Here is a 20,552-nt window from a genome sequence, read left to right as displayed (position 1 = left end):
CAAGTTGCTGTATGCTTGAACTCATCCCAAAATTCATTTCATCTTTATAGGGATCATCTGCATAGGAATTGACTAGATAGAGTGCAGCTCAGAACATACCAGAGAAACTTTATCTACCAGTTGTCTAGAACACTACATTTTAAGAAAGATATAGAGAAGATGGAAGTTTCAGAAAAGAACCTAGAAAAGAATCTAGAAACTATGTCTTGAGAAGAGACATTGAAAGTTCAAGATACGTTTCAGCTGGAGGTTAATTGAAGAATATGGAAATACCCTTCAAATATAGAAAGGATGTCACATAGAATCAGAACCTTTTTGCTTTCTAGTCCAAAGGTTCAATACATATAAATATGGATTTAAGTTACAGAGAGGTAGGTTATGTTTTTTAGGGCGAACAAATGTTAACAGCAGATGAACAATGGAACTAAACATAGTGGGAGATGGTGGGCTCTCCTTCAGCTGACATGCTTAAGTGGAGACCGTACAGCTGCCATCTGGAATGCTTTGATTTAGGATTTTTGCTATGAGCAGAACATTGGATTTAAGGGTATAAATTGCCACTCCAATATATCTGCTAAGAATTATATAAAAATATTCTTCTTGCTCCTGATATCTCCCTCCTTTTCAAATATTGCAGTTTTGACAGGCGCCATTAGGCACGAGACATTAGGCATGAGACAAGAGGAGTTGGGAAATATATTAACCCTCAAAATCTTACATTCCAAGTCCATCTCTTCAAGGGTAATAATAGTCAGACAATATGAGAATCTGGAGATACACAGTTTGAATCTAGAGACCACAGATCATTCAGCTCTTCTCAGTGGATAGTGCATTACAAAAACAGCAGTTTGGTGAAATACTTCATATCCCATTTAGCTGAATATCATAACAGCCTTTCTTCAAATCTTTTCTGTCAACACAGAGTAGTCATATGAAGTACATACTCCTGTATCCTCTACACAATCAGACAATTCCTTATGCTTAAGTATTGAGGCTTAGAAAGCAGGCAAAATGTTATTATACACAAGTCACATAAAACATTGTAATGTTTAACTGGTTTATTCTGAACTTTAAAACAGCTGTAGTAGCTCCTCTAAAATGCTGCTGAATCCTTTGTTGGAAAGAATTTTTATGTTTTTATTTAAATGAACACTTGATAGATAAGCTGACACCTCATTATTCATCAAAAGTGCTTATGTTTTATATCACACCTTTCAAAATCGGCTGTGCATGAAGAGTGGTTTGGAATTAATTTTTCCTTCTGTTTTCCACCAAAACATGTATAATGAAAAACAGTTTACTCTGTATGAAATATTAATGATGCCATTAGTTCATATGAAGGGGATGAGAGAGCTATACGGTATGTTCATTATATTTGTTGCATAAACTCATTTACCTCTGGGAATCAGATTGGTATCATTATGGGCACTTGTGTCATGAGAAATGATCTAGTACAGGTCCACTGTAGTTTTATAACATGGCTGCATTTGAAATATCTATCAGATTTTCCTTATAGTGGGATCTTCCAGATTATATTAGAATATAACTATTCATCATCTCCAGGTAGTATGGTCAATCATCATTCCAAATGTATCTAGAGATGACAGTGCCCTGAATAGTAGAATAGAATAGAATAGAATACTTCATTGGCCAAGTGTGATTGGATACACAAGAAATTTGTTTTTGGGGCATATGCTCTCAGTGTACATAAAAAGACAAGATACATTCATCAAGGATGATAAGGTACAACATTTAATGATAGTCACAGGGTACAAATAAGCAATCAGGAAACAATCAATATCAATATGTCATAAACATGCAAGCAACAAAGTTACAGTCCTGCAGTCATAAGTGGGAGGAGATGGGTGATAGGAACGATGAGCATAGTAATAATAATGCAGTCTTAATGAATAGTTTGACAGTGCTGAGGGAATTATTTGTTTAGCAGAGTGATGGCGTTTGGGGAAAAAATTGTTCTTGTGTCTGTCTTGGTGTGCAGTGCTCTATAGTGTTGTTTTGAGTGTAGGAGTTGAAACAATTTATGTCCAGGATGCGAGAGATCACGGCCCTCTTTTTGACTCGTGCAGTGAGCAGGTCCTCAATGGAAGGCAGGTTGGCAGTAGTTTTTTTTTCTGTAGTTCTGATTATCCTCTAAAGTTGTGTCTTGTTGCGTTACAGAACCAAACCAGACAGTTATAGAGGTGCAGATGACTGACTCAATGATTCCTCTGTAGAACTGTATCAGCAGCTGCTTGGGCAATTTGAGCTTCCTGAGTTGACGCAGAAAGAACATTCTTTATTGTGCTTTTTTGATAATGTTTTTGATGTTAGGTGTCCCTTTTAGGTCTTGTGATATGGTAGAACCTAGAAATTTGAAGGTCTATACTGTTGATACAGTGTTGTGTAGTATTGTAAGAGGTGGTAGTATGAGAGGGTTTCTCCTAAACTCTACCACCATTTCTACGGTTTTGAATGAGTTCAGTTCCAGATTGTTCCGGTCACACCATGAGGCTAGTTATTCAACCTCCTGTCTGTATGCGGTTTCATCGTTGTCTTGAATGAGACCAATCACCGTGGTATCATCTGAAAACTTCAGTAGGTTAACAGATGGATCATTTGAGATGTAGTCATTGGTATATAGAAAGAAGAGAATTGGAGAGAGAGCACACAGCCCTGCGGGGCTCCTGTGCTAATTGTACAGGTATCTGATGTGATTTTGCCTAGCTTCACCTGCTGCTTCCTGTCTATTAGGAAGCTTGTGATCTATTTACAAGTGTGTTCAGGTACTGCTAGCTGATTTAGTTTAGTTAGAAGAATGTCCAGTATTATGGTATTGAATGCTGAACTAAAGTCTACAAAGAGGACCCTTATGTAGGTCTTTGGAGATTCAAGATGTTGTAGGATGTAGTGCAGAGCCATATTAACAGCATCAAGCTCCTCCTTGCCTTTTTATTTTATTATTTTTAACTATTTTTACCAGAATATTTGCATATAGATGTTATGTTTATTTGTATACCATCTCTGTGAGGGAGATGTGCGATTTCTAAATTTGATAAATAAAATATGGGAAAGACCTGTGTGTTTACTAAATTGTATAAACCCAGAGGTGGTTTATGAGAGGTTTACAGTACATATTTTGAAAGGGCAGAGCTATCAATTTTGCTGCTTGTAACTGTAGTTCCTTCATTGTAATGTAAAATCAAAAGCAGCCATTCTAACGAGTCACAGTTGTCAGTTTGTTAAAATGCATTGCCAGCGTTGTCAGAAAGTACAGAACTGAGACTGATTCTGTTCACATAGGCTTTCAAGTTTTCCTTGTTTTTAACCAGCAATAGAAAATAGCTGTTTCACAAGCTCTGCTGAAACAGCATGGTAAAACTGTCTGTAAACAGGAAGCAAGAGTAATCCTCTCCGCATTGCTGTTATCTCCTGTCCTCTTATTAGCAATATGTAAAACCTCACAGCTGTTCAATAAAGTATCAAGACTCTTCAAATTATGCTAGGCACCTAGGTTCAACCAATGCTACTGACTATAGTCCAGATTTGCTGATGTGCAAGTTACAAAAGAAGTTAAACCAGTTTCAATTCTATGGCTAAAAATGAGAAATCCTTATAGCAGTAATGGTAGATTAAGCATCCACAATAAACCCTTATGTTATCTGAATTGGCCTGAAATCTCATGAGTCCTGGCAAACTACACTATATCTAATTATGTCCTACACACCATCCTTCAATCTTAAAACAGCTGAGACTAATCTACTCCAGATACTCATAATTTCCCCCATCCCTTCCATTTATGATCTTTTTTATGAGGTTGCTTTTATCTGCCTTTATTGGCTCTAATAGCAAACCCCTTTCCCTTGGGGTTATTCTCCTTTTTAATTTGTTGTGTGCAAATTTCTGCAGCTCCAAATAATCCAGTTGATGTCATACTATCCCTTAAAATTCTTTATTTCCCTCTGAAACAATATCCTTCATTTCTTTAAAAACATTTTACATAAGAAATCTTCTTTTGTCTATTGCAATTAGAGTCTTCCTTATCCAGAGTGTTCAACCATATCCAGATGTATTACTTAAGTTAATGTGGGGATATTTTGCTTCTATAACTTCTTTTAGGACACATGCTCTAGAAATAGGCATCAGTGTACCAGTATACAATTTCCACAATTTAGGCTTCTTCTGATAAGAGATTTGAGTAAATTCATCTCCATCCTGACATAGTCTTGTGTGATGCAGTGATTTCTAAGGATGGCCATATCCAAGTCCTTGCTTAGCCATAAAGCTTGCTAGGTGACTTTGGCCTGATCAGCCAACTTTCCTTATGGAATTGTTGTCAGGAAAGGAAACCTCTAAATGTGTCTCTTTGAGGTCTTAGGAGAAAAGTAATCATATTCAGTAGAGTCCTTTCCACCACTTGTACAGCATCTCTTGAAAGCTGTTCATGGAATAGGGAGGGACAACCACTTCTGCCAGACCAACTGTGTGCATAAGCCAAACTAGAATTAAGGTGAAAGAATTCTGCTTCAAATCTTATTTGTAACGACAGTTAGGTTATCTATAGCCTTGGCTTATTCTCCCTCTCTCAATTCTTATAAGAACTATAGAATTGGAAAACTATATAACGTAGCTGTTTTCAAGTTCCCTGAGTAGAAAACAGGGTATACAAATAATAAATAAGGATCTTTCACTTTAAATATTAAAGTGAGGACAGAAATTGTCCTTATAATCCAGAAACAATATCAGGAGGAGTGTTTCTGGATTCAGTTTCAGTTTCAGTTTCACTTTATTTGTATGCCGCCCTTTTCCCTGGGGGGACTCAGGGCGGCTCACAGTTCAAAAAGGGGGGGGGGAGGACAAACAATTTACAACATAAAAGCACTACATCATTTAAGAACTCAACAGTCATACAATTCGAGTAGGGGTTAGAGTCTTCAACCCCAGGCCAGCCGGGATAGCCAGATTTTAAGTGCGGCGCGGAAGGTCTGGAGGGTGGTGAGGGTCCGGATCTCCACGGGGAGTTCGTTCCAGAGGGTCGGAGCAGCCACCGAGAAGGCTCTCCTCCGGGTAGTTGCCAGTCTACACTGGCTGGCTGATGGAATTCGGAGGAGGCCTAATCTATGCGATCTTATCGGTCTAGTGGAGGTAATTGGCAGTAGGCGGTCTCTCAAGTACCCAGATCCAATACCATGAAGGGCTTTGTAGGTGACAAGTAGCACCTTGAAGCGCACCCGGAGATCAACAGGCAGCCAGTGCAGCTCGCGGAGGATAGGTGTTACGTGGGTGAATCAAGGCGCACCCACGATCGCTCTAGCGGCTGCATTCTGGACCAGCTGAAGTCGCCGAATACTCTTCAAGGGCAGCCCCATGTAGAGCACATTGCAGTACTCCAGCATAGAGGTCACAAGGGCACGAGTGACTGTTGTGAGGGCCTCCCGGTTCAGGTAGGGACACAACTGGTGCACCAGGCGAACCTGGGCAAATGCCCCCCTGGTTACAGCTGACAAATGGTGTTCAAAAGTCAGCTGAGGGTCCAGGAGGACTCCCAAGTTGCGAACCCTATCTGAGGGACGTACAATTTGACCCCCCAGCCTGAGAGATGGAGCACTTGGCCAATTCGTGGGAGGGAAGCACAACAGCCACTCGGTCTTTTCTGGATTGAGCACAAGCTTGTTAACCCCCATCCAGTCTCTAACAGCCTCAAGACCCTGGCTCATCACGTCCATCGCTTCATTGAGTTGGCACGGGGCGGACAGATACAACTGTGTATCGTCCGCATATTGATGGTATTTTATCCCGCGCCATCGGATGATCTCACCCAGCGGTTTCATGTAGATGTTGAAAAGAAGGGGGGACAGGACCGAACCCTGCGGCACCCCATGTGTTAGGGGCCTAGGGGTCGATCTCTGCCCTCCGACTAACACCGACTGCGACCAGTCCGAGAGGTAAGAGGAGAACCACTGTAAAACAGTGCCTCCCACCCCCACCTCCCGCAGTCGTCGCAGAAGGATACCATGGTCGATGGTATCGAAAGCCGCCGAGAGGTCAAGGAGCACCAGGATGGAGGCATGGCCTCCATCCCTGGCTCTCCAGAGATCATCGGTCAATGCGACCAAAGCGGTTTCTGTGCTGTAGCCAGATCTGAAGCCGGACTGGAATGGATCGAGATAACTGGCTTCCTCCAAGGATCGCTGGAGCTGAAAGGCCACCACCTTCTCAACAACCTTCCCCACAAAGGGGAGGTTGGAGACTGGACGATAGTTGTTTAAAATGGCTGGATCCAAGGATGGTTTCTTCAGGAGGGGTGTCACCACCGCCGCCTTTAAAGCGGGGGGAAAGACCCCCTCCCGAAGGGAGGCGGTAACAACCGCCTGGATCCAGCCTCGTGTCACCTCTCTGCTGTTTACAACCAGCCAGGAGGGGCACGGGTCCAGCACACATGTGGAGGCGCCAACAGCTCTCATCGCCTTGTCCACGTCCTCAGGGGTAACAGCTTGAAAATCAATCCAGCGATGGCTTACCAGATTATCCCTTAGTGCCTCGGCTGGTTCTGCAGAATTGGAGTCCAGGTCCACCCGGAGCCGAGCAACCTTGTCCGCGAGGAATTGGACGTAATCCTCAGCCCTGCCCTGCAGCGGATTGCCCGTGTCCCTCCTATTTAGGAGGGAACAAGTTATCCTAAACAGGGCGGCTGGGCGTGACTCAGCGGACGCAATCAGAGAGGCAATATGTGATCTCTTAGACGTCCTGATTGCTCGAATGTATTCTCTGATGCAGGTTGTTAAAAGTGCTCGGCTCGATTCGGATTTACTGGACCTCCAATTGTGCTCTAGGCGTCTCTTCCGGCGCTTCATCTCCCGGAGTTCCTCAGTGAACCAAGGAGCCCTCCGGGATCCACTGCCTCGGAGCGGCCGTAGAGGCGCAATCCGGTTAAGGCACTCCGTCGCTGCCGAATTCCAGGCAGCAACCAGAGTCTCCACCGGACTGCGGGCGAGAGTATCAGGAATAACCCCAAGCTCCGTCTGGAACCCCAAAGGGTCCATAAGTCGCCTGGGGCGGAACCACCTGGTCGGTTCCTCCTCCCTACAGTGGGGGTTTGGTCTCCGAAAGTCAAGCCTCAATAGGTAGTGGTCCGACCATGACAGGGGCAAGATCTCGCTACCCCTCAGACCAAGATCACAATTCCACTGCTCCGAGAGAAATACGAGGTCAAGCGTGTGACCCGCTGAGTGGGTTGGTCCTCGGATTACTTGGGTCAAGCCCATGGTTGTCATGGAAGTCATGAACTCCTGCGCTCCATCAGAGTGTTCACCGAGCGAAGGCAAGTTGAAATCCCCCAGAACCATAAGTCTGGGGAACTCAACTGCCAGCTCGGCTATTGACTCGAGGAGCGAGGGGAGGGCTGCTGCAACGCAGTTGGGAAGCAGGTACGTTAGCACACCCACTTGACCCTTGAAGTCCAACTTCACCAGCAGGGACTCACACCCGACAAGCTCCGGAGCAGGGATCCTACGAGGTGCTAGAGACTCTCGGATAACAATGGCCACACCCCCACCCCTTTCCTGGGCCCTCGGCTGCTGGAGCACCTGAAAGCCCTCTGGGCACATCTCTGCGAGGGAATCCTCCCTCCGGGCCCAGCCAGGTTTCAGTAATACATGCCAGGTCTGCCCTCTCGTCTAAAATTAAGTCCCGAACGAGAGGAGCCTTATGAACTACAGACCTGGCATTTAGCGACAGCAGCCTGAGACCAGGGTCCTGATTACTCGCGCCATCTGGCCTTGGAGTGGGACTCATAGGGCCGGAAGGAGGGATTTCTGTAACGTAGCGAGCCCTCCTTCCCCGGTAATGGCCAGCCCTAAAGTCCCCGCCATATCTGCCCCTCCCTGTTAAGACCGTAATGCTCCGGCTCACTCCCGTGTCCGTAGTCCCTCCACTCACCCCCATAGTCCCCGCGTTTTCCGACAGGCCCTTCGAATCAGTCATCCTGAGATTGGAGTAGGTCCAGCTCCCCCCACACTTCTGCGAAGCACTCAGTGTGGGGGAACCCGGTTCCCATCCCAGTCTCACTTACATACCCAAACACTCACTCACTCACTCACACCCCCAGAAGAAATTTTAAAATACAACAATATAATAAAAAGGGAATTACACAAGTCTAAAAGTGGGGTCATTCGCTTACAGTCATACACATTCTCAGAATCATACCTTTATTAAAGTCTGTGAGAAATACCTAGGTTAACAGAACTATACTTCAGAGAGAGACTACGTGCCTTCAGTAGGGAAGGTCCACTTTCAGGCCCACAACTTCTTATTAATGTAAAATCCTCCTCGCGATATAACCAGTGCTGGCCTAAAAGGATGAGTATTCCTGTGAACCTGGTTAACTAAAGTGTGGGATGGGTTTTCCTAATGGTACATGTGCTTATAGTCTGCAGTAAGTAATCCAGGAGGTTAACAATGAATTAGCATTTTTTTAAAGGCTAAAAAGATGCACTTGCTCTTCTTTTATGAGTAGAGACAACCTGGAAAGCAGAATACGATCTAATCAACAAAAGCCAATCCTGGCTCCTTTGTACTGAAACATGATATTGTTTGTAGGAGTGTGAAAAGGATAGTTCAGTCTGTTCCTCTTGGGTTGAAGGAGTTTTGGTCATGCTCCAGCTTCACTGTACAGATTCCAGTAATGCAGGATTACTATAATCATGTGTGTGCTAAATGGAGCCAGCTGGAGAAGGTTCATCCAGTGCTGCTTTGCTTCTTTGGCAGCTTGTTTGATTTTTGTCAATTCCATATGTATAATGCAGGGGAGCCCCTTCTCTAGACACCCTGTCTCATTTGTTGGCATGAAAGGAGCTGGGCGGTGGTGATGGTGCTGACACAGGCATGCTTACAGTATGATAATTAATAGGTCTATGATCTCACAAGCAAGACTCCACCTCTGCAATGCTCAAGGATTTTAATTGCCTGCAAAATAATTTGAAATCACAATGAGAGACAGCTGTTTGATCTTAACTGATGTTGTCTTCTCTCTCTTTGCTAGAAGAGAAATATGTCACAATTCAGTCATATACCAGCCAGGGAAAGGATGAAATTAGTTTCGACAAGGGAGTCACTGTGGACGTCATTCAAAAGAACCTGGAAGGATGGTGGTACATAAGGTAATGTCATTTTGGCATGTTCAAGCCTTTTGCTTCCAATATAATTCTGTATATTTCTATCACAGATAGGACCCAAAAATGTTTCAAATAAAGAAATGCTAATAATGTTATGAAAGCCAGGTAAACTATTTTGATAATGTATGTAAAATAAGATTTACAGTTTGTAGATTTCTTCAGCTAGGGGGAGAATAGAAGACCTCTGTCTTACAAACTGGAGAAAACAATTAAAACCAAGTATAGCTGTTTTTGCATTAAAGAAAGATGGGTGGTGGTTAAGTGGGTTTTCCAAGAAAATTTTCTATGGATTTTCCTAGTTTTTCCAATTAAAGCAGTGTTCCATAGGTTTGTAATATGATATTTTAAACTATGGAAAGCTTTTAGCACACTGTGTTTGTGTGTATACATGTATGTAATTTGCATTCAGCTATAACAGAAGTTTTTTTTTAAAGAGCAGCATGTTCTGCTAGCATATGTGTTGATTTTTTTCAGAGAAGAGGTAATCTTGGCTGTAATTCAAACACTTTCCTTCTGGTAGCTTTAAATGATTAGTTCCATGCAGAAACCCAGGGCTTATTTTTAATGATACACTTCTAGATATATTAAATGCCATGTAGGCGTTTGCTATGCTCAGCACAATACACTCCTATTTCTGGTTGAGGCAATAAAGATCAAAAGCACACAAAATATAAAATTATTCAATGTTAACTGTAACACTCAGGTTTATAAACTGATCCTAACGCTTTTGCTTCCTTACTTTCTTTGAAATATCCTACAGAATTTAGCTGGGTATTTTCCCAAAGGGTGATAAAGATTGCAGCCTTGCAGTTCAACTATTAAGTAAAATCACTATAATTCAAATGGAAAAAAGAATGTGCTTGATCAAGAAGCCAGGAAATCTGGTTTCTCAATGGTTTTAAGTAGACCTGTAATAAACAGAACCTTTATTAACAGAACCTTCTTCTGGATGACCCATTTCACCCCTGGATTCTGCAAATTATTTTCTGTTCATTTTACTTTGCATATAAAATAGATAAGTTTCATAGTTTGCCATTTGCTTTTGAAGTTTGACCATCTAACAACACCTCTGGTTCAAATAATTGAAACATACTGAGATCTACATGTTCTGTAAACATAGTGACTGTAACATCTTCACTACTAGCTTTCCATCAACAATAAAGGAAAGCTGATAGAGTGGGAGTAGACTCTTAACACTGTGAGCAGAGAATGGTTGGCCTTGTGTCAACTCTGCATTCTTCTCTCTTTAAATCATTCTCTGGACTTTAATCCAAAGCCAAGGGTGCAGGAGCAGAGTGCACAACATTTGCAGGAGGAAAAACAATGTCTTCAATTCTCCCTGATTTTACTTTTGAACTCCCCTTTTGTTTTTAAAGATTGATTTTTGTACAAGCAAATTTTATTTTATCTTAAACCTAAGAGGGCTTTAAAGTATTCAGTATTTTCATTTAAGATGACTACACTATAATAATGTAGATATTATAATTAGAATGTTCATCCTCTCTTATTGTTCCCATTGCAGTCTAAAAAATAAGCCATGTTTCTCTTTTTCTTATGCCAATCTTGAAAATACACAGAGAATGGCATTTTGTATCCTGTTCTCTTAACTACTAATATAGATGGAATGCTTGATGATATATATGTGTATGTACATATATGTACATACAGACAGACAGACACAATATATATATATAGTGTCACAACCCCCTTTATTTATTTATCAGCACAAATACAACATACATACATATACATATACATATACATATACACATACATACATATACACATACATACATGTATGTATGTATGTATGTATGTATGTATGTATGTATGTATCAATATATCTGGTGGTTTGTGGGTGGGGGAGGGAAGGGCTTGCTTTAAAACTGTAAAAAAAGGAGGATATCTTACAAAGAATATAAAGAAAAAGAGAACACCAAATTTTTGCTGCTATTCTTCTAGTTTATTAAAAATTCCCATGATGAAATGTTATCATGTTGGCAATTTTACATTCAGACTATTTTTTTCAACAGATTGATGTTTACATAATCACTAAATTGAGGGTGGAAGGTGGAGAAGGTCTAAATAATCTATTCCCCAAATAACACCCTGCCAAAGTTTGTCGCATCTGGTATGACTTAAACACCACTTCAGCTACCCTAATATTATAATGAAAAATATTTTTTTATTCACACATAATTTCTGAGATTTAATTTAGCCTTTTATTGGTCTTTAAAATAGTTAATGGGTTTCAAAACTTGAAAGGTTTGTTTGAAGCTAAATGGCAAAACTGCGCATATTATTCAAGACTTGAAGATGTATACTTTGTGCCTTGGACTGTAATAACATGGATAGGAAAAGCCTATATAGAATTAATTCATGTAGAAGTTAGATGTCCATTCAGTCTGTTTAATCCCACCACTTTCCTTTGCATAATGTTAGCCATTATGCATAATGCTGGATTATGACCAGCAGCTCAGACTTCATTGCTACCCAAATATAATAAACTTCATGAACAGCTGTGAGGAATGTGCTTCGCTTCACATTTTCTTCCAGCTCGGTAATGAGAACTTATTGTTTAAATTATTCTGAGATATGAAATTCCTATTCTCTTCTTCCTCTAGTGTCATAATTGAATTAATGAGAAGGATTTTTTTTGTAGGCTAATCAAGGATAGGACTTTTCTATTTAGATTATGAATGTAATGCTTCTAAAAGTAGCACCAAAACAACAAATTCCAGATATACCCAAATGTAAATACGAAGGATGTAAATATTTCATTATATCCATTATGTATTTCTTACATCTGGTAAAGTCACAAATACTGAAATTCTTGCACTCTTAATTATCTTCTCTTGTGGCTCTGTATTCCATCCAATCCTCTGCTATGCTTTCCTTCATCCACTAAACAGATAATTACAGAGATTCATAAAAGATTACATTAAATGTTGCTAGGGATAATAAGGACACTGAAAAGGACATACATTGTGGCATCACAAGTAGCTTTGAAAACTGATAATCAGTAGATTTCTGTTAACTAGGAGGGTAATTGCTATAAGTACTTGTAAGAAAGATTTTTATGATAGCGAGGTGCCACAGGAGGAACCAGTACAAATAATGGTGTAGCAAGTTCCACCTTAAGCTCTTAATATTCTCCTCCTTAAACATAAATACAAATGCTGATTCTGTTCTGATTTTCACTTTTCTCCCCCTTCCACTCCCTTCCTGGTTTTCTTCCCTCTGGAATAATTCCAGTGTTCTGGAGCTGGAAAGCAGATGTTTTAGAAGGGAAAGAAAATGCTCAAACAGAGGCAATTTTAACCATTCTCCTTTTTCCTTTAGTATTATGGTTGGAATATTGTATTTGTATTGTATTTAATAGATTTATAGGCCATCCAATCTCGGAGGACTGAATTTTACCTTCAAAGAGCATTAAAACAGTGGATTTTTGGATAGAAACATAGTTAGCCCTCTTTTTCTGCTCTGCCTTGTTGCAGTCCTCTGATTGTATTCCACTTTCAGAACAAGAAAAAAATCCTCTTTTGTCTCATTTTTTTCTTTTTTATACTTGTTCAGAAAATTGGCCAATAGTAGTTGCATTAACAACAAGTTTTCCATAAAAGCTAGCTATGAAAACTAATGGCTAATTTGTCCAATAAGATCACATGGTTAATAAACGAGGTGAATTGTGTCCAGTGCCATTTATTGGAAAGATATCAAGAAGGCTGTTTTGGGAGATTAACTCCATGATATTGCTGTCCATGTGATGAAAGAAATGTCCTTCTGGGTTCAGCTCCAAGTGGGGAAAAAGACACTGGAGACATGGAGGCTGCTTGGAAAGATGGTTTATTGTTGGGCCACATGGCTTGAGCCCTCAACAGAAAAGGTGATCACATGCTTCAATGTTGGTGGAGAAGAAGAGAAGGGCTGAAGGAGGGGCTTACTAGGCTTTTTATACCCTGTTTAGTCCCACCTCTCTGTTTCCTGTTCCTGTGTAAGAAATGTATTCTGATTGGTTGTCAGACTCCCATGGGCCATGCAGGGGCTACTCTCTAGGCTGTGTTTTGAATCCAGATATGGATGAGTTCTCAGATTCCATGTGGTCAGTTGAGTAAAGTTCCAATATTATCATGCCTTTACTCCCATCCCCTCTGGGGCTGCAGTGGAGAAGTTGTTATTATGTAAAAGTGACTAGTCTGGCCTTCTCAATGGCCCATTAACAGTGGGGATGGGCAGGAAGCTACAGGCAACTATTCTGTCTTTTAAAACATGTTTCTTTTCATATCCAGAAAAATATTCTGCCTTTTCAATATTTCCTAGGATATTTCATTTTTCTGGGAGAGGGCTGGATGATAACTTCCCACACATGATTGCTCTATTGTCCACCATGTAGACTTGGACGTTTTTGAATTGTGCTGAGAAGGAAGATATGGAACCTTGAAATTTTGGGTTTCTAAATTGGATCTTCCTCTTTAATTTTGTCACAGCTAGAGTGCCTTGATCCTAACAAGAATTCTGGTGCCTGCAGGGCCACCGGAAGGGCACTTGCACAGCCATTTCCTGAGGTAACATGGAAGGAGCAGCAGGCTGCTTTTTAGTGCTTAGATGGTCCGCTTAGGAATATTGCGACTGCAAAAGTTCTTTGTCAGATATGCTAGTCCTGGGTATGATGGCCTAGGGTTATTCCTAAATCCTATTCTGACTTGCTTATGTTTTTGCAGATCTCAGTTTCTAGTCTTTCAGCTGAAGTGAGAAGATTCTTGAAAACTTCAAAAGAAAAACACAGCTGCTTCACTGAATCTGTGTGACTGATTCATTTGTCGGGTCTATATACACTGACAACATAAGTTATGTTTAAAATGAAACTAATTATGTTAATAGTCACTGCATGAAAGAGAACAGTTTTCTTTTCTTTTGGAATTCAGGAAGTAAGAGGACACTTTCCATTAGCATGTTGTTTTCATTCACGGATTTGAGCAAGAAAATGTGAGTTTTTTAGATAAAATCACAAAAATAGTGCCTGCTGTCTCCCATGAACAACTTTGCATTTCCCCAAAGTCCTTGTCTCTCAGCCTTGGTCCTATAAACCTCACACCAGGGCCTTTGATTTTTACAGAGAAATCTCTCCTTGTTGTCCTTGGAGTTGTCAAGAGGCTGCTATAGAGTTGCTGATTCTTATCTTTGGAGTCTTTGGTGCTCTCTGAGCTTGGCTGTTTTCTTGTAGACATTCATTTTATTCTTAGGCTAGGTAACATCTTTTGTGCTAGAAGGGTGTGGAGTTTGTTTTCTATTTATATACAGTAGATTGCCCTATCAATATTGGTGGGAATGTTGTTTTCTTCTTGGTAGTTCCTTTTTAGACTTTTGTTTACTTCTTGATTGTTTGAATTGGTGGTTCATTGATTAGAGTTTAGTTCATTATTCAATTGTTTGGTGTTCATCCTGGTATTAATCCCTACTTACTTTTGTATGGTTTCTTTTGAATGGTATATAAATGTTCTTTGTCTTTATGTGTTACTAATGACTGATATATCTGAGTGCCAAGCTTCTAGGAATTCCCTAGCATCTTTGGATTTAATTTGGTCGAGCATCCTCAGTTAACTATGGTTAAGTCTGTTGATGTGCTGTGAAATTAAAGAGTCTTTTTATCATGTCATCTAAAGCTAGTTGGTGTTCATGATTCTTCAAGACTCTTTATCTTTCAGAGTGTAAACAATATTATTCAGTTGGCCAGGAGTCATTGGCAAACTGAACATGCTTTTTAATAATTTCTGATTAATTTCTTCGGCATTTCTCAAATAGGTTCTTTTTTAAAGTTTCTGTGTTTAATAAACGTGAAACTTTGATATTGGCTTCTGAATGAAGTATTTTTGGGGCTGAACTGTCTATTTAGCTTTGATTAAAAATAAGTCCTTCTTTTATATTGATTTAAAATGTGAGAAATACAAAACTAATGTTTTCCTCCCTATTTCAGAATGGGATTCTTGAAGATTTACTTAAGAATTAATTTAAATTACCAATATTTTATTTTGAATAAGCAGTGTTCTCACGATCTGCTTCTCTGCTCTGATACAGGAAGTCCTCAACTTACAACAGTTTGTTTAGTGACTGTTGAACGTTACAACGGTACTGAAAACCATGACATGGCCATTTTTTATAGTTATGACCTTTCAGCATCCCCATGATCATGTGATCAAAATTCAGATGCTTGGCAGCTGGTTCATATTTGTGACCTTTCCTGTGTCCCAGAGTCATGTTAACATCTTTTTGCAAACTTCTGACAAGCAAAGGCAACAAGGAAGCCAGATTCACTTAACAACCAGGTTACTTATAAACTTTAGTGATTCACTTAACAACTGTGGCAAGTAAAGTTGTAAAATGGGGCAAAACTCACTTAACAAGTGTCTCACTTAACAACAGAAACTTTGGGTTCATTTGTGGTCAAGGACTATCTGTATTTCCCAATCTTTGGTAATATATTAATATTGTACTGTTATCATTTTGTATGCTTATATTTTTGATAGTTTAGAAAGTAGAGTTCCTGAGACAAAGACTAAGGCAATATCTTGCTTGATTATACATAAGATGAAAATGATCTCTTAAAGTTTTGGAGGAGAAGCATGATAGAGAGGTTACAAAGAAATATCATTTATAGAAATGTTCCTAGGCATCAAACTGGTACAATATAAGAAAACAATTAGAGGAAACCAGGTTAGATTATTTAACAGTTTAGCTATTTTTAAGCATTTTAATCATCTTTTCAAACATATTTATACAGGTAGTCCTCAACGTATGACCATAATTGAGCCCAAAATTTATATTGCTAATGAAGAATTTCTTAAATAAGTTTTGCCCCATTTTACAACCTTTCTTGCCACGGTTGTTAAGTTCGTAGCACAGTTGTTAAGTGAATCTGCTTCCCATTTGACGTTTGTGGTTAGAAGGTTGCAAAAGGTGATCACATGACCCTGGGACATTGCAATTAATATCATAAATATGAGTCAGTTGCCAAGCATTTTGATCATGTGGCCATGCTGCAATGGTTGTAAATGTGAAAAATATTCATAAGCCAACTTTTTCAGTGCCTTTGTAACTTTAAACTGTCACTAAACAAACTGTTGCAAGTTGAGGACTATCTGTAATGCTAACTCAGTTTCTGCACCACGTTGTGTAATTATGGTGTAAGCAGCTAAACTGCCATCATTTTTTGTATTTCCAGATATTTAGACAAAGAAGGCTGGGCCCCAGCGTCTTATCTGAAGAAAGCAAAAGATGAGCTTCCCACTCGGAAAAAGAATCTTACAGGACCAGTGGAAATTATAGGAAACATCATGGAGATCAGCAACTTGCTGAACAAGAAATCTTCCAGTGACAAGGAAACTCAGTCAGAAATTGAAACGACAGAATCCCATGTTGCCAAGAAAGAAATAAGCTTGCCCATCTTATGCAATGACTCCAATGGCAATTTCATGATGACCCAAGATAAGCAGATTTCGAAGCAGGTGCAGGGATCTCCTGCCATAGCACGGATTGCCCCACAAAGAGCTCAGATAAGTAAGAGCACGATGATCTTCTAACTTTCCCACTCCCAAAGCTTATCATTTAGAAACACAGATAAAATGGGACTGTAAATTGAGAAGACAGTGGTTTGGAAGAGGTAGAGGGCTTATGATTTAAACATTTTATTGCCTCTTGAACGCATCTGTCCATTCTGATATTTCTCAGCTGTTAATTTTTCCAAATTTAATTTACCGTATTTTTCATAGTATGAGACACACCTTATTTCCTCAAAAAAGAGGCTGAAAATCTGGATGCGTCTTATACATTGAATACAGCATTTTTTGCCTCCCAAAGCCCCGCCCCTTCACAAAATGGCCGTGCATACCCTTATGGAGGCTTTCAGAGACCTCCTGAGGGCTGGGGAGGGCAGAAATGAGCAAAAAACAGGACGTTTTTTGCCCCACCCTCACCCCTAGTAGCACTCTATAAGCCTCTATAAGGCTATGCTTTTCGGTTTTTGCTCGTTTTTGCTTGTTTTTTTGCTCGTTTTTGGCCCCACCCCACCCCCACAAGAGCACTCTGCAAGCTCCCCCAAAGGCTATTCATGCCTTTAAAGGGGGGGCGTTTTTGTGAAAAACGGGCCGTTTTGGGGGGGTTTGTAAAGTGCAAAAAGTTTTTTTTTCCCCTTTTGGAAAGCTCTTTAACTAATTGATGAGAATTAGATTGATCAAGTGCTGTGCCAGCAGAAATAAAATCTTAGGTACTGCAGATTGTCAGCGATTTCCTTCTCCAGCATCCATTAGACATCAGCAGAGATCTGGACCATGCATGTGGCATGTCCATATGGGAATGCGTGGGGCAGGCAGGTTGAGGGGAGCAAGTAGCTTGGTTCTATGGTATCTAAAGCTTTAAAGGCAATAACCAGGAAACTTGAATTGCATCTGAACATCTATTGGGAGCGAATATAAGTTCACATGCGAGTAAAGGCAGGTGAGCGAATACTTTTGGCAGTATAGTGTATATTATTATGGTCTGTTCTAGAATGTCCTGTAGAGCAGATTCTTTTCATCTGCTCAGGTTTTTTAAATATTGTGGCTATTAGAATATTTGTGTGTGGTGGGGGGACTTTTGGGCTTAGAGTTAATAAACATCTTAGTAAATCACTTTTTACCCTTTTGCTTACAATTTGACTGACAATAATTTGGAAACATTCCTTCTTTGTGAAGGTTCGCCAAATCTGCGTATGAAACCTCCTCCAAGAAGAGAATCTAGTTTGGTGAGCAGTGATCTTGTTTTTATATTTAAGTCACTAAATATTTAGTATTACAGAAACACATTGCCTAATATTTAGAGCTTAAGTACAGGAAACCAGCCCTTGGTTTTCTCCACTGAGCAATTATGGAAACAAGTGGTACATTAATAGGTTACAGGTTTTTTATCATAAGGGAAGGTATTATGATCTGGGTGACTGAATTCACCCATGAAGATAGTTAGGTAGATTCCTATAAAGTTAGCTAAGGTATTGCTAATGATTTTATATGGGGGTTATTTATACTTATTTTGAATCTTTCAACCAAAGTACTAAAGTGAAGCTCTAACTTCATATCTATAAATTTTGTAGTATGCAGATTCTACTGTGTGTTCTTTATTCAAAAGTATGGCAATTTAGTATATATCAGAGTTAAGAGAATTTAAAACAATCTTTCCCAATACTGTGCTCTTCAGTGTTTTCTATATAACTACCAACATTTCCAATTCTGACCAGTAGGACTTTTAGATGGGTCTAGGACACCCCAGCTGACTGGTCGCACAACATCTTGTCACGAGACAATTCAACACAGGATAACTCAAGAGTAGTGATGTGCGGTGAGCTTCATGGCCGGTGAGGCAAGTGCGAAAGCCCCGCTGAAGCCCCAGCGCCGCATCCGCCATAGAGCGGGACCAGGACCCGCTCTATGGCGGACAGCGCTGGGACTTTAAAGTCCTGCCACTGGGGCCCTGCCGCCACTTTAAAGCCATGCCCCCAGGCACTGACTGCTCCAGCGAGGCTTCCAGCTCCATCCCGGCAGGCGGAGACGGCGAGGGAGGACTGGAGGCGACGGGTGGGCGGGCAGCGAAGCGAGGATGCTCGGGCGGCTGAGGCTCGGCCGCCCCTCATCCCTCAGGCTGGCTCTGCTGATGCAGCGCCGCTGCTGAGCCCGCCCACCAATCGCGTCCAGTCCTCTCTCACCCTCTCCACCCGCTGGGATGGAGCTGGAAGCCTCCTTGGAGCAGTCGGTGCCCGCCCTGCCGCCACTTTAAAGCCATGCCCCCGGGCACCGACTGCTCCAATGAGACTTCCAGCTCCATCCTGCGGGCGGAGAGGGTGAGGGAGGACTGGAGGCGACGGGAGGGAGGGCGGGCAGACTCAGCAGCGCTGCTGCACCGGCAGAGCCAGCCTGAGGGACGAGGGGTGGCCGAGCCTCAGCCTCCAAAGCAGCCTCACTTCGCCGCCCAGCCTCCCGTCGCCTCCAATCCTCCCTCACCCTCTCCGCCCGCAGGATGGAGCTGGAAGCCTCATTGGAGCAGTCGGTGCCCGGGGGCATGGCTTTAAAGTGGTGGCAGGGCCCTGGCGGCAGGACTTTAAAGTCCCAGCGTCGTCTGCCATAGAGCAGGTCCTGGTCCCGCTCTATGGCGGACAGCACTGGAACTTTAAAGCCCTGCCGCCGGGGCCCTGCCGCCACGGAGGCTTGGCCGCCCCTCGTCCCTCAGGCTGGCTCTACTGGTGCAGCAGCGCTGATGAGCCCGCCCGCCCGTCGCCTCCAGTCCTCCCTCGCCTTCTCCGCCCGCTGGGATGGAGCACATCAAAACACACACACACACACACACACACACAATTAAAAACAAATTACAATTACCTACATTACAAATAATTTTGAATTCCTCCCCCCGCCCCCTCCCTCTGACCCACATACCTTCCAGCTGCGTCAAAAATGCAAGATTTGGTCTAGCCAGGCCAGGGCCAGGCAGGCTAGGATAGTTGCTGCTAGAGTCACCATGTGAATGACTCTGCTTAACTGTTTTAAAAAAGCCTCTAAACAAAGCGCCCTCTGCAGGAGGAGGCGAGAGAATCACGTGCCTCCTTTGCATAATGAATTTTTCGTCTTTTAACCCTTGGTTAACTCTGAGCAACGGTTAAAAGGCGAAAAATTCCTTATGCAAAGGAAGCACATGATTCTCTCGCCTCCCCCTACAGTTAGCACTAAGCAGACTCAGAGTCACTGTGACTTGGAGTCTGGCAGCAACTACCTTAGCCTTTTTAATTATTTTAAAAATTCTTTTCTTTTCTTCATGACACTGGTGAGGCCCCGCCTCCCCTGACTGCATGTCCATGTTCAAGAGAGGGACAAGTTAATTGCAGTGTCCTTTGAGTTATCCCACATTGAATTGTCCCATGGCAAATTATCTCACAGCGAGTTGTCTGCAGAGAGACAGCCAGGGTGTGTCAGCCAGGGTGAGTTGGCCACAGTGAGTTGTCCAATTCTGGTTTTGGTTGGTTATGCCACTACTGATGTCACGTTGATTTTCTTGCTTAGGGAGTTTTAGCAAATGAATTTATATTCATTTGTCGCTTGCAAGTAGATTTCTAATAATTTGATTTTAGATGTTCTCTTCCTTTGTTCTCTGACATGTTTAATTAATCTCTATGTCACTGTTTATTGCCACAGGGATTTCAACTACCTAAACCTCCTGAGCCACCATCAGTGGAAGTTGAATATTATACTATTGCAGAGTTCCAGTCTTGTATTTCTGATGGAATAAGCTTCCATGGAGGACAAAAAGCAGAGGTAAGACTAAAATAGGAAATGAGCCAATGATGGATAGTTGTCATATACTGAGCAA

General features: G+C 41.5%; 1 protein-coding gene across 6 annotated transcripts in view; it reads left to right on the top strand.

Moving 5' to 3' along the window:
• The window catches only part of SH3PXD2A (SH3 and PX domains 2A), a 128,921-nt gene that overhangs the window by 95,899 nt on the left and 12,470 nt on the right, over positions 1 to 20,552 (top strand). For 5 of the 6 annotated variants that reach the window (XM_087725784.1, XM_087725785.1, XM_087725783.1 and 2 more), the window contains 4 exons: positions 9,038 to 9,155; positions 16,390 to 16,724; positions 17,897 to 17,946; positions 20,378 to 20,497. In XM_087725784.1, the coding sequence (XP_087581910.1) occupies positions 9,038 to 9,155; positions 16,390 to 16,724; positions 17,897 to 17,946; positions 20,378 to 20,497 (623 nt within the window). Of the gene's footprint in view, positions 1 to 9,037; positions 9,156 to 12,830; positions 14,157 to 16,389; positions 16,725 to 17,896; positions 17,947 to 20,377; positions 20,498 to 20,552 lie in introns of those variants that run through there. The other variant, XM_087725787.1, reaches the window with a different exon arrangement.

The sequence above is a fragment of the Thamnophis sirtalis genome, unplaced genomic scaffold (genome assembly GCF_051295495.1).
Source record: "Thamnophis sirtalis isolate CommonGarterSnake01/CBP01778 unplaced genomic scaffold, rThaSir2_p1.2 scaffold_11, whole genome shotgun sequence".
Lineage (NCBI taxonomy): Eukaryota > Metazoa > Chordata > Lepidosauria > Squamata > Natricidae > Thamnophis > Thamnophis sirtalis.
The sequence above is the reverse complement of the archived record's forward strand: the minus strand, read 5'-3'. Positions and strand labels throughout refer to the sequence as shown.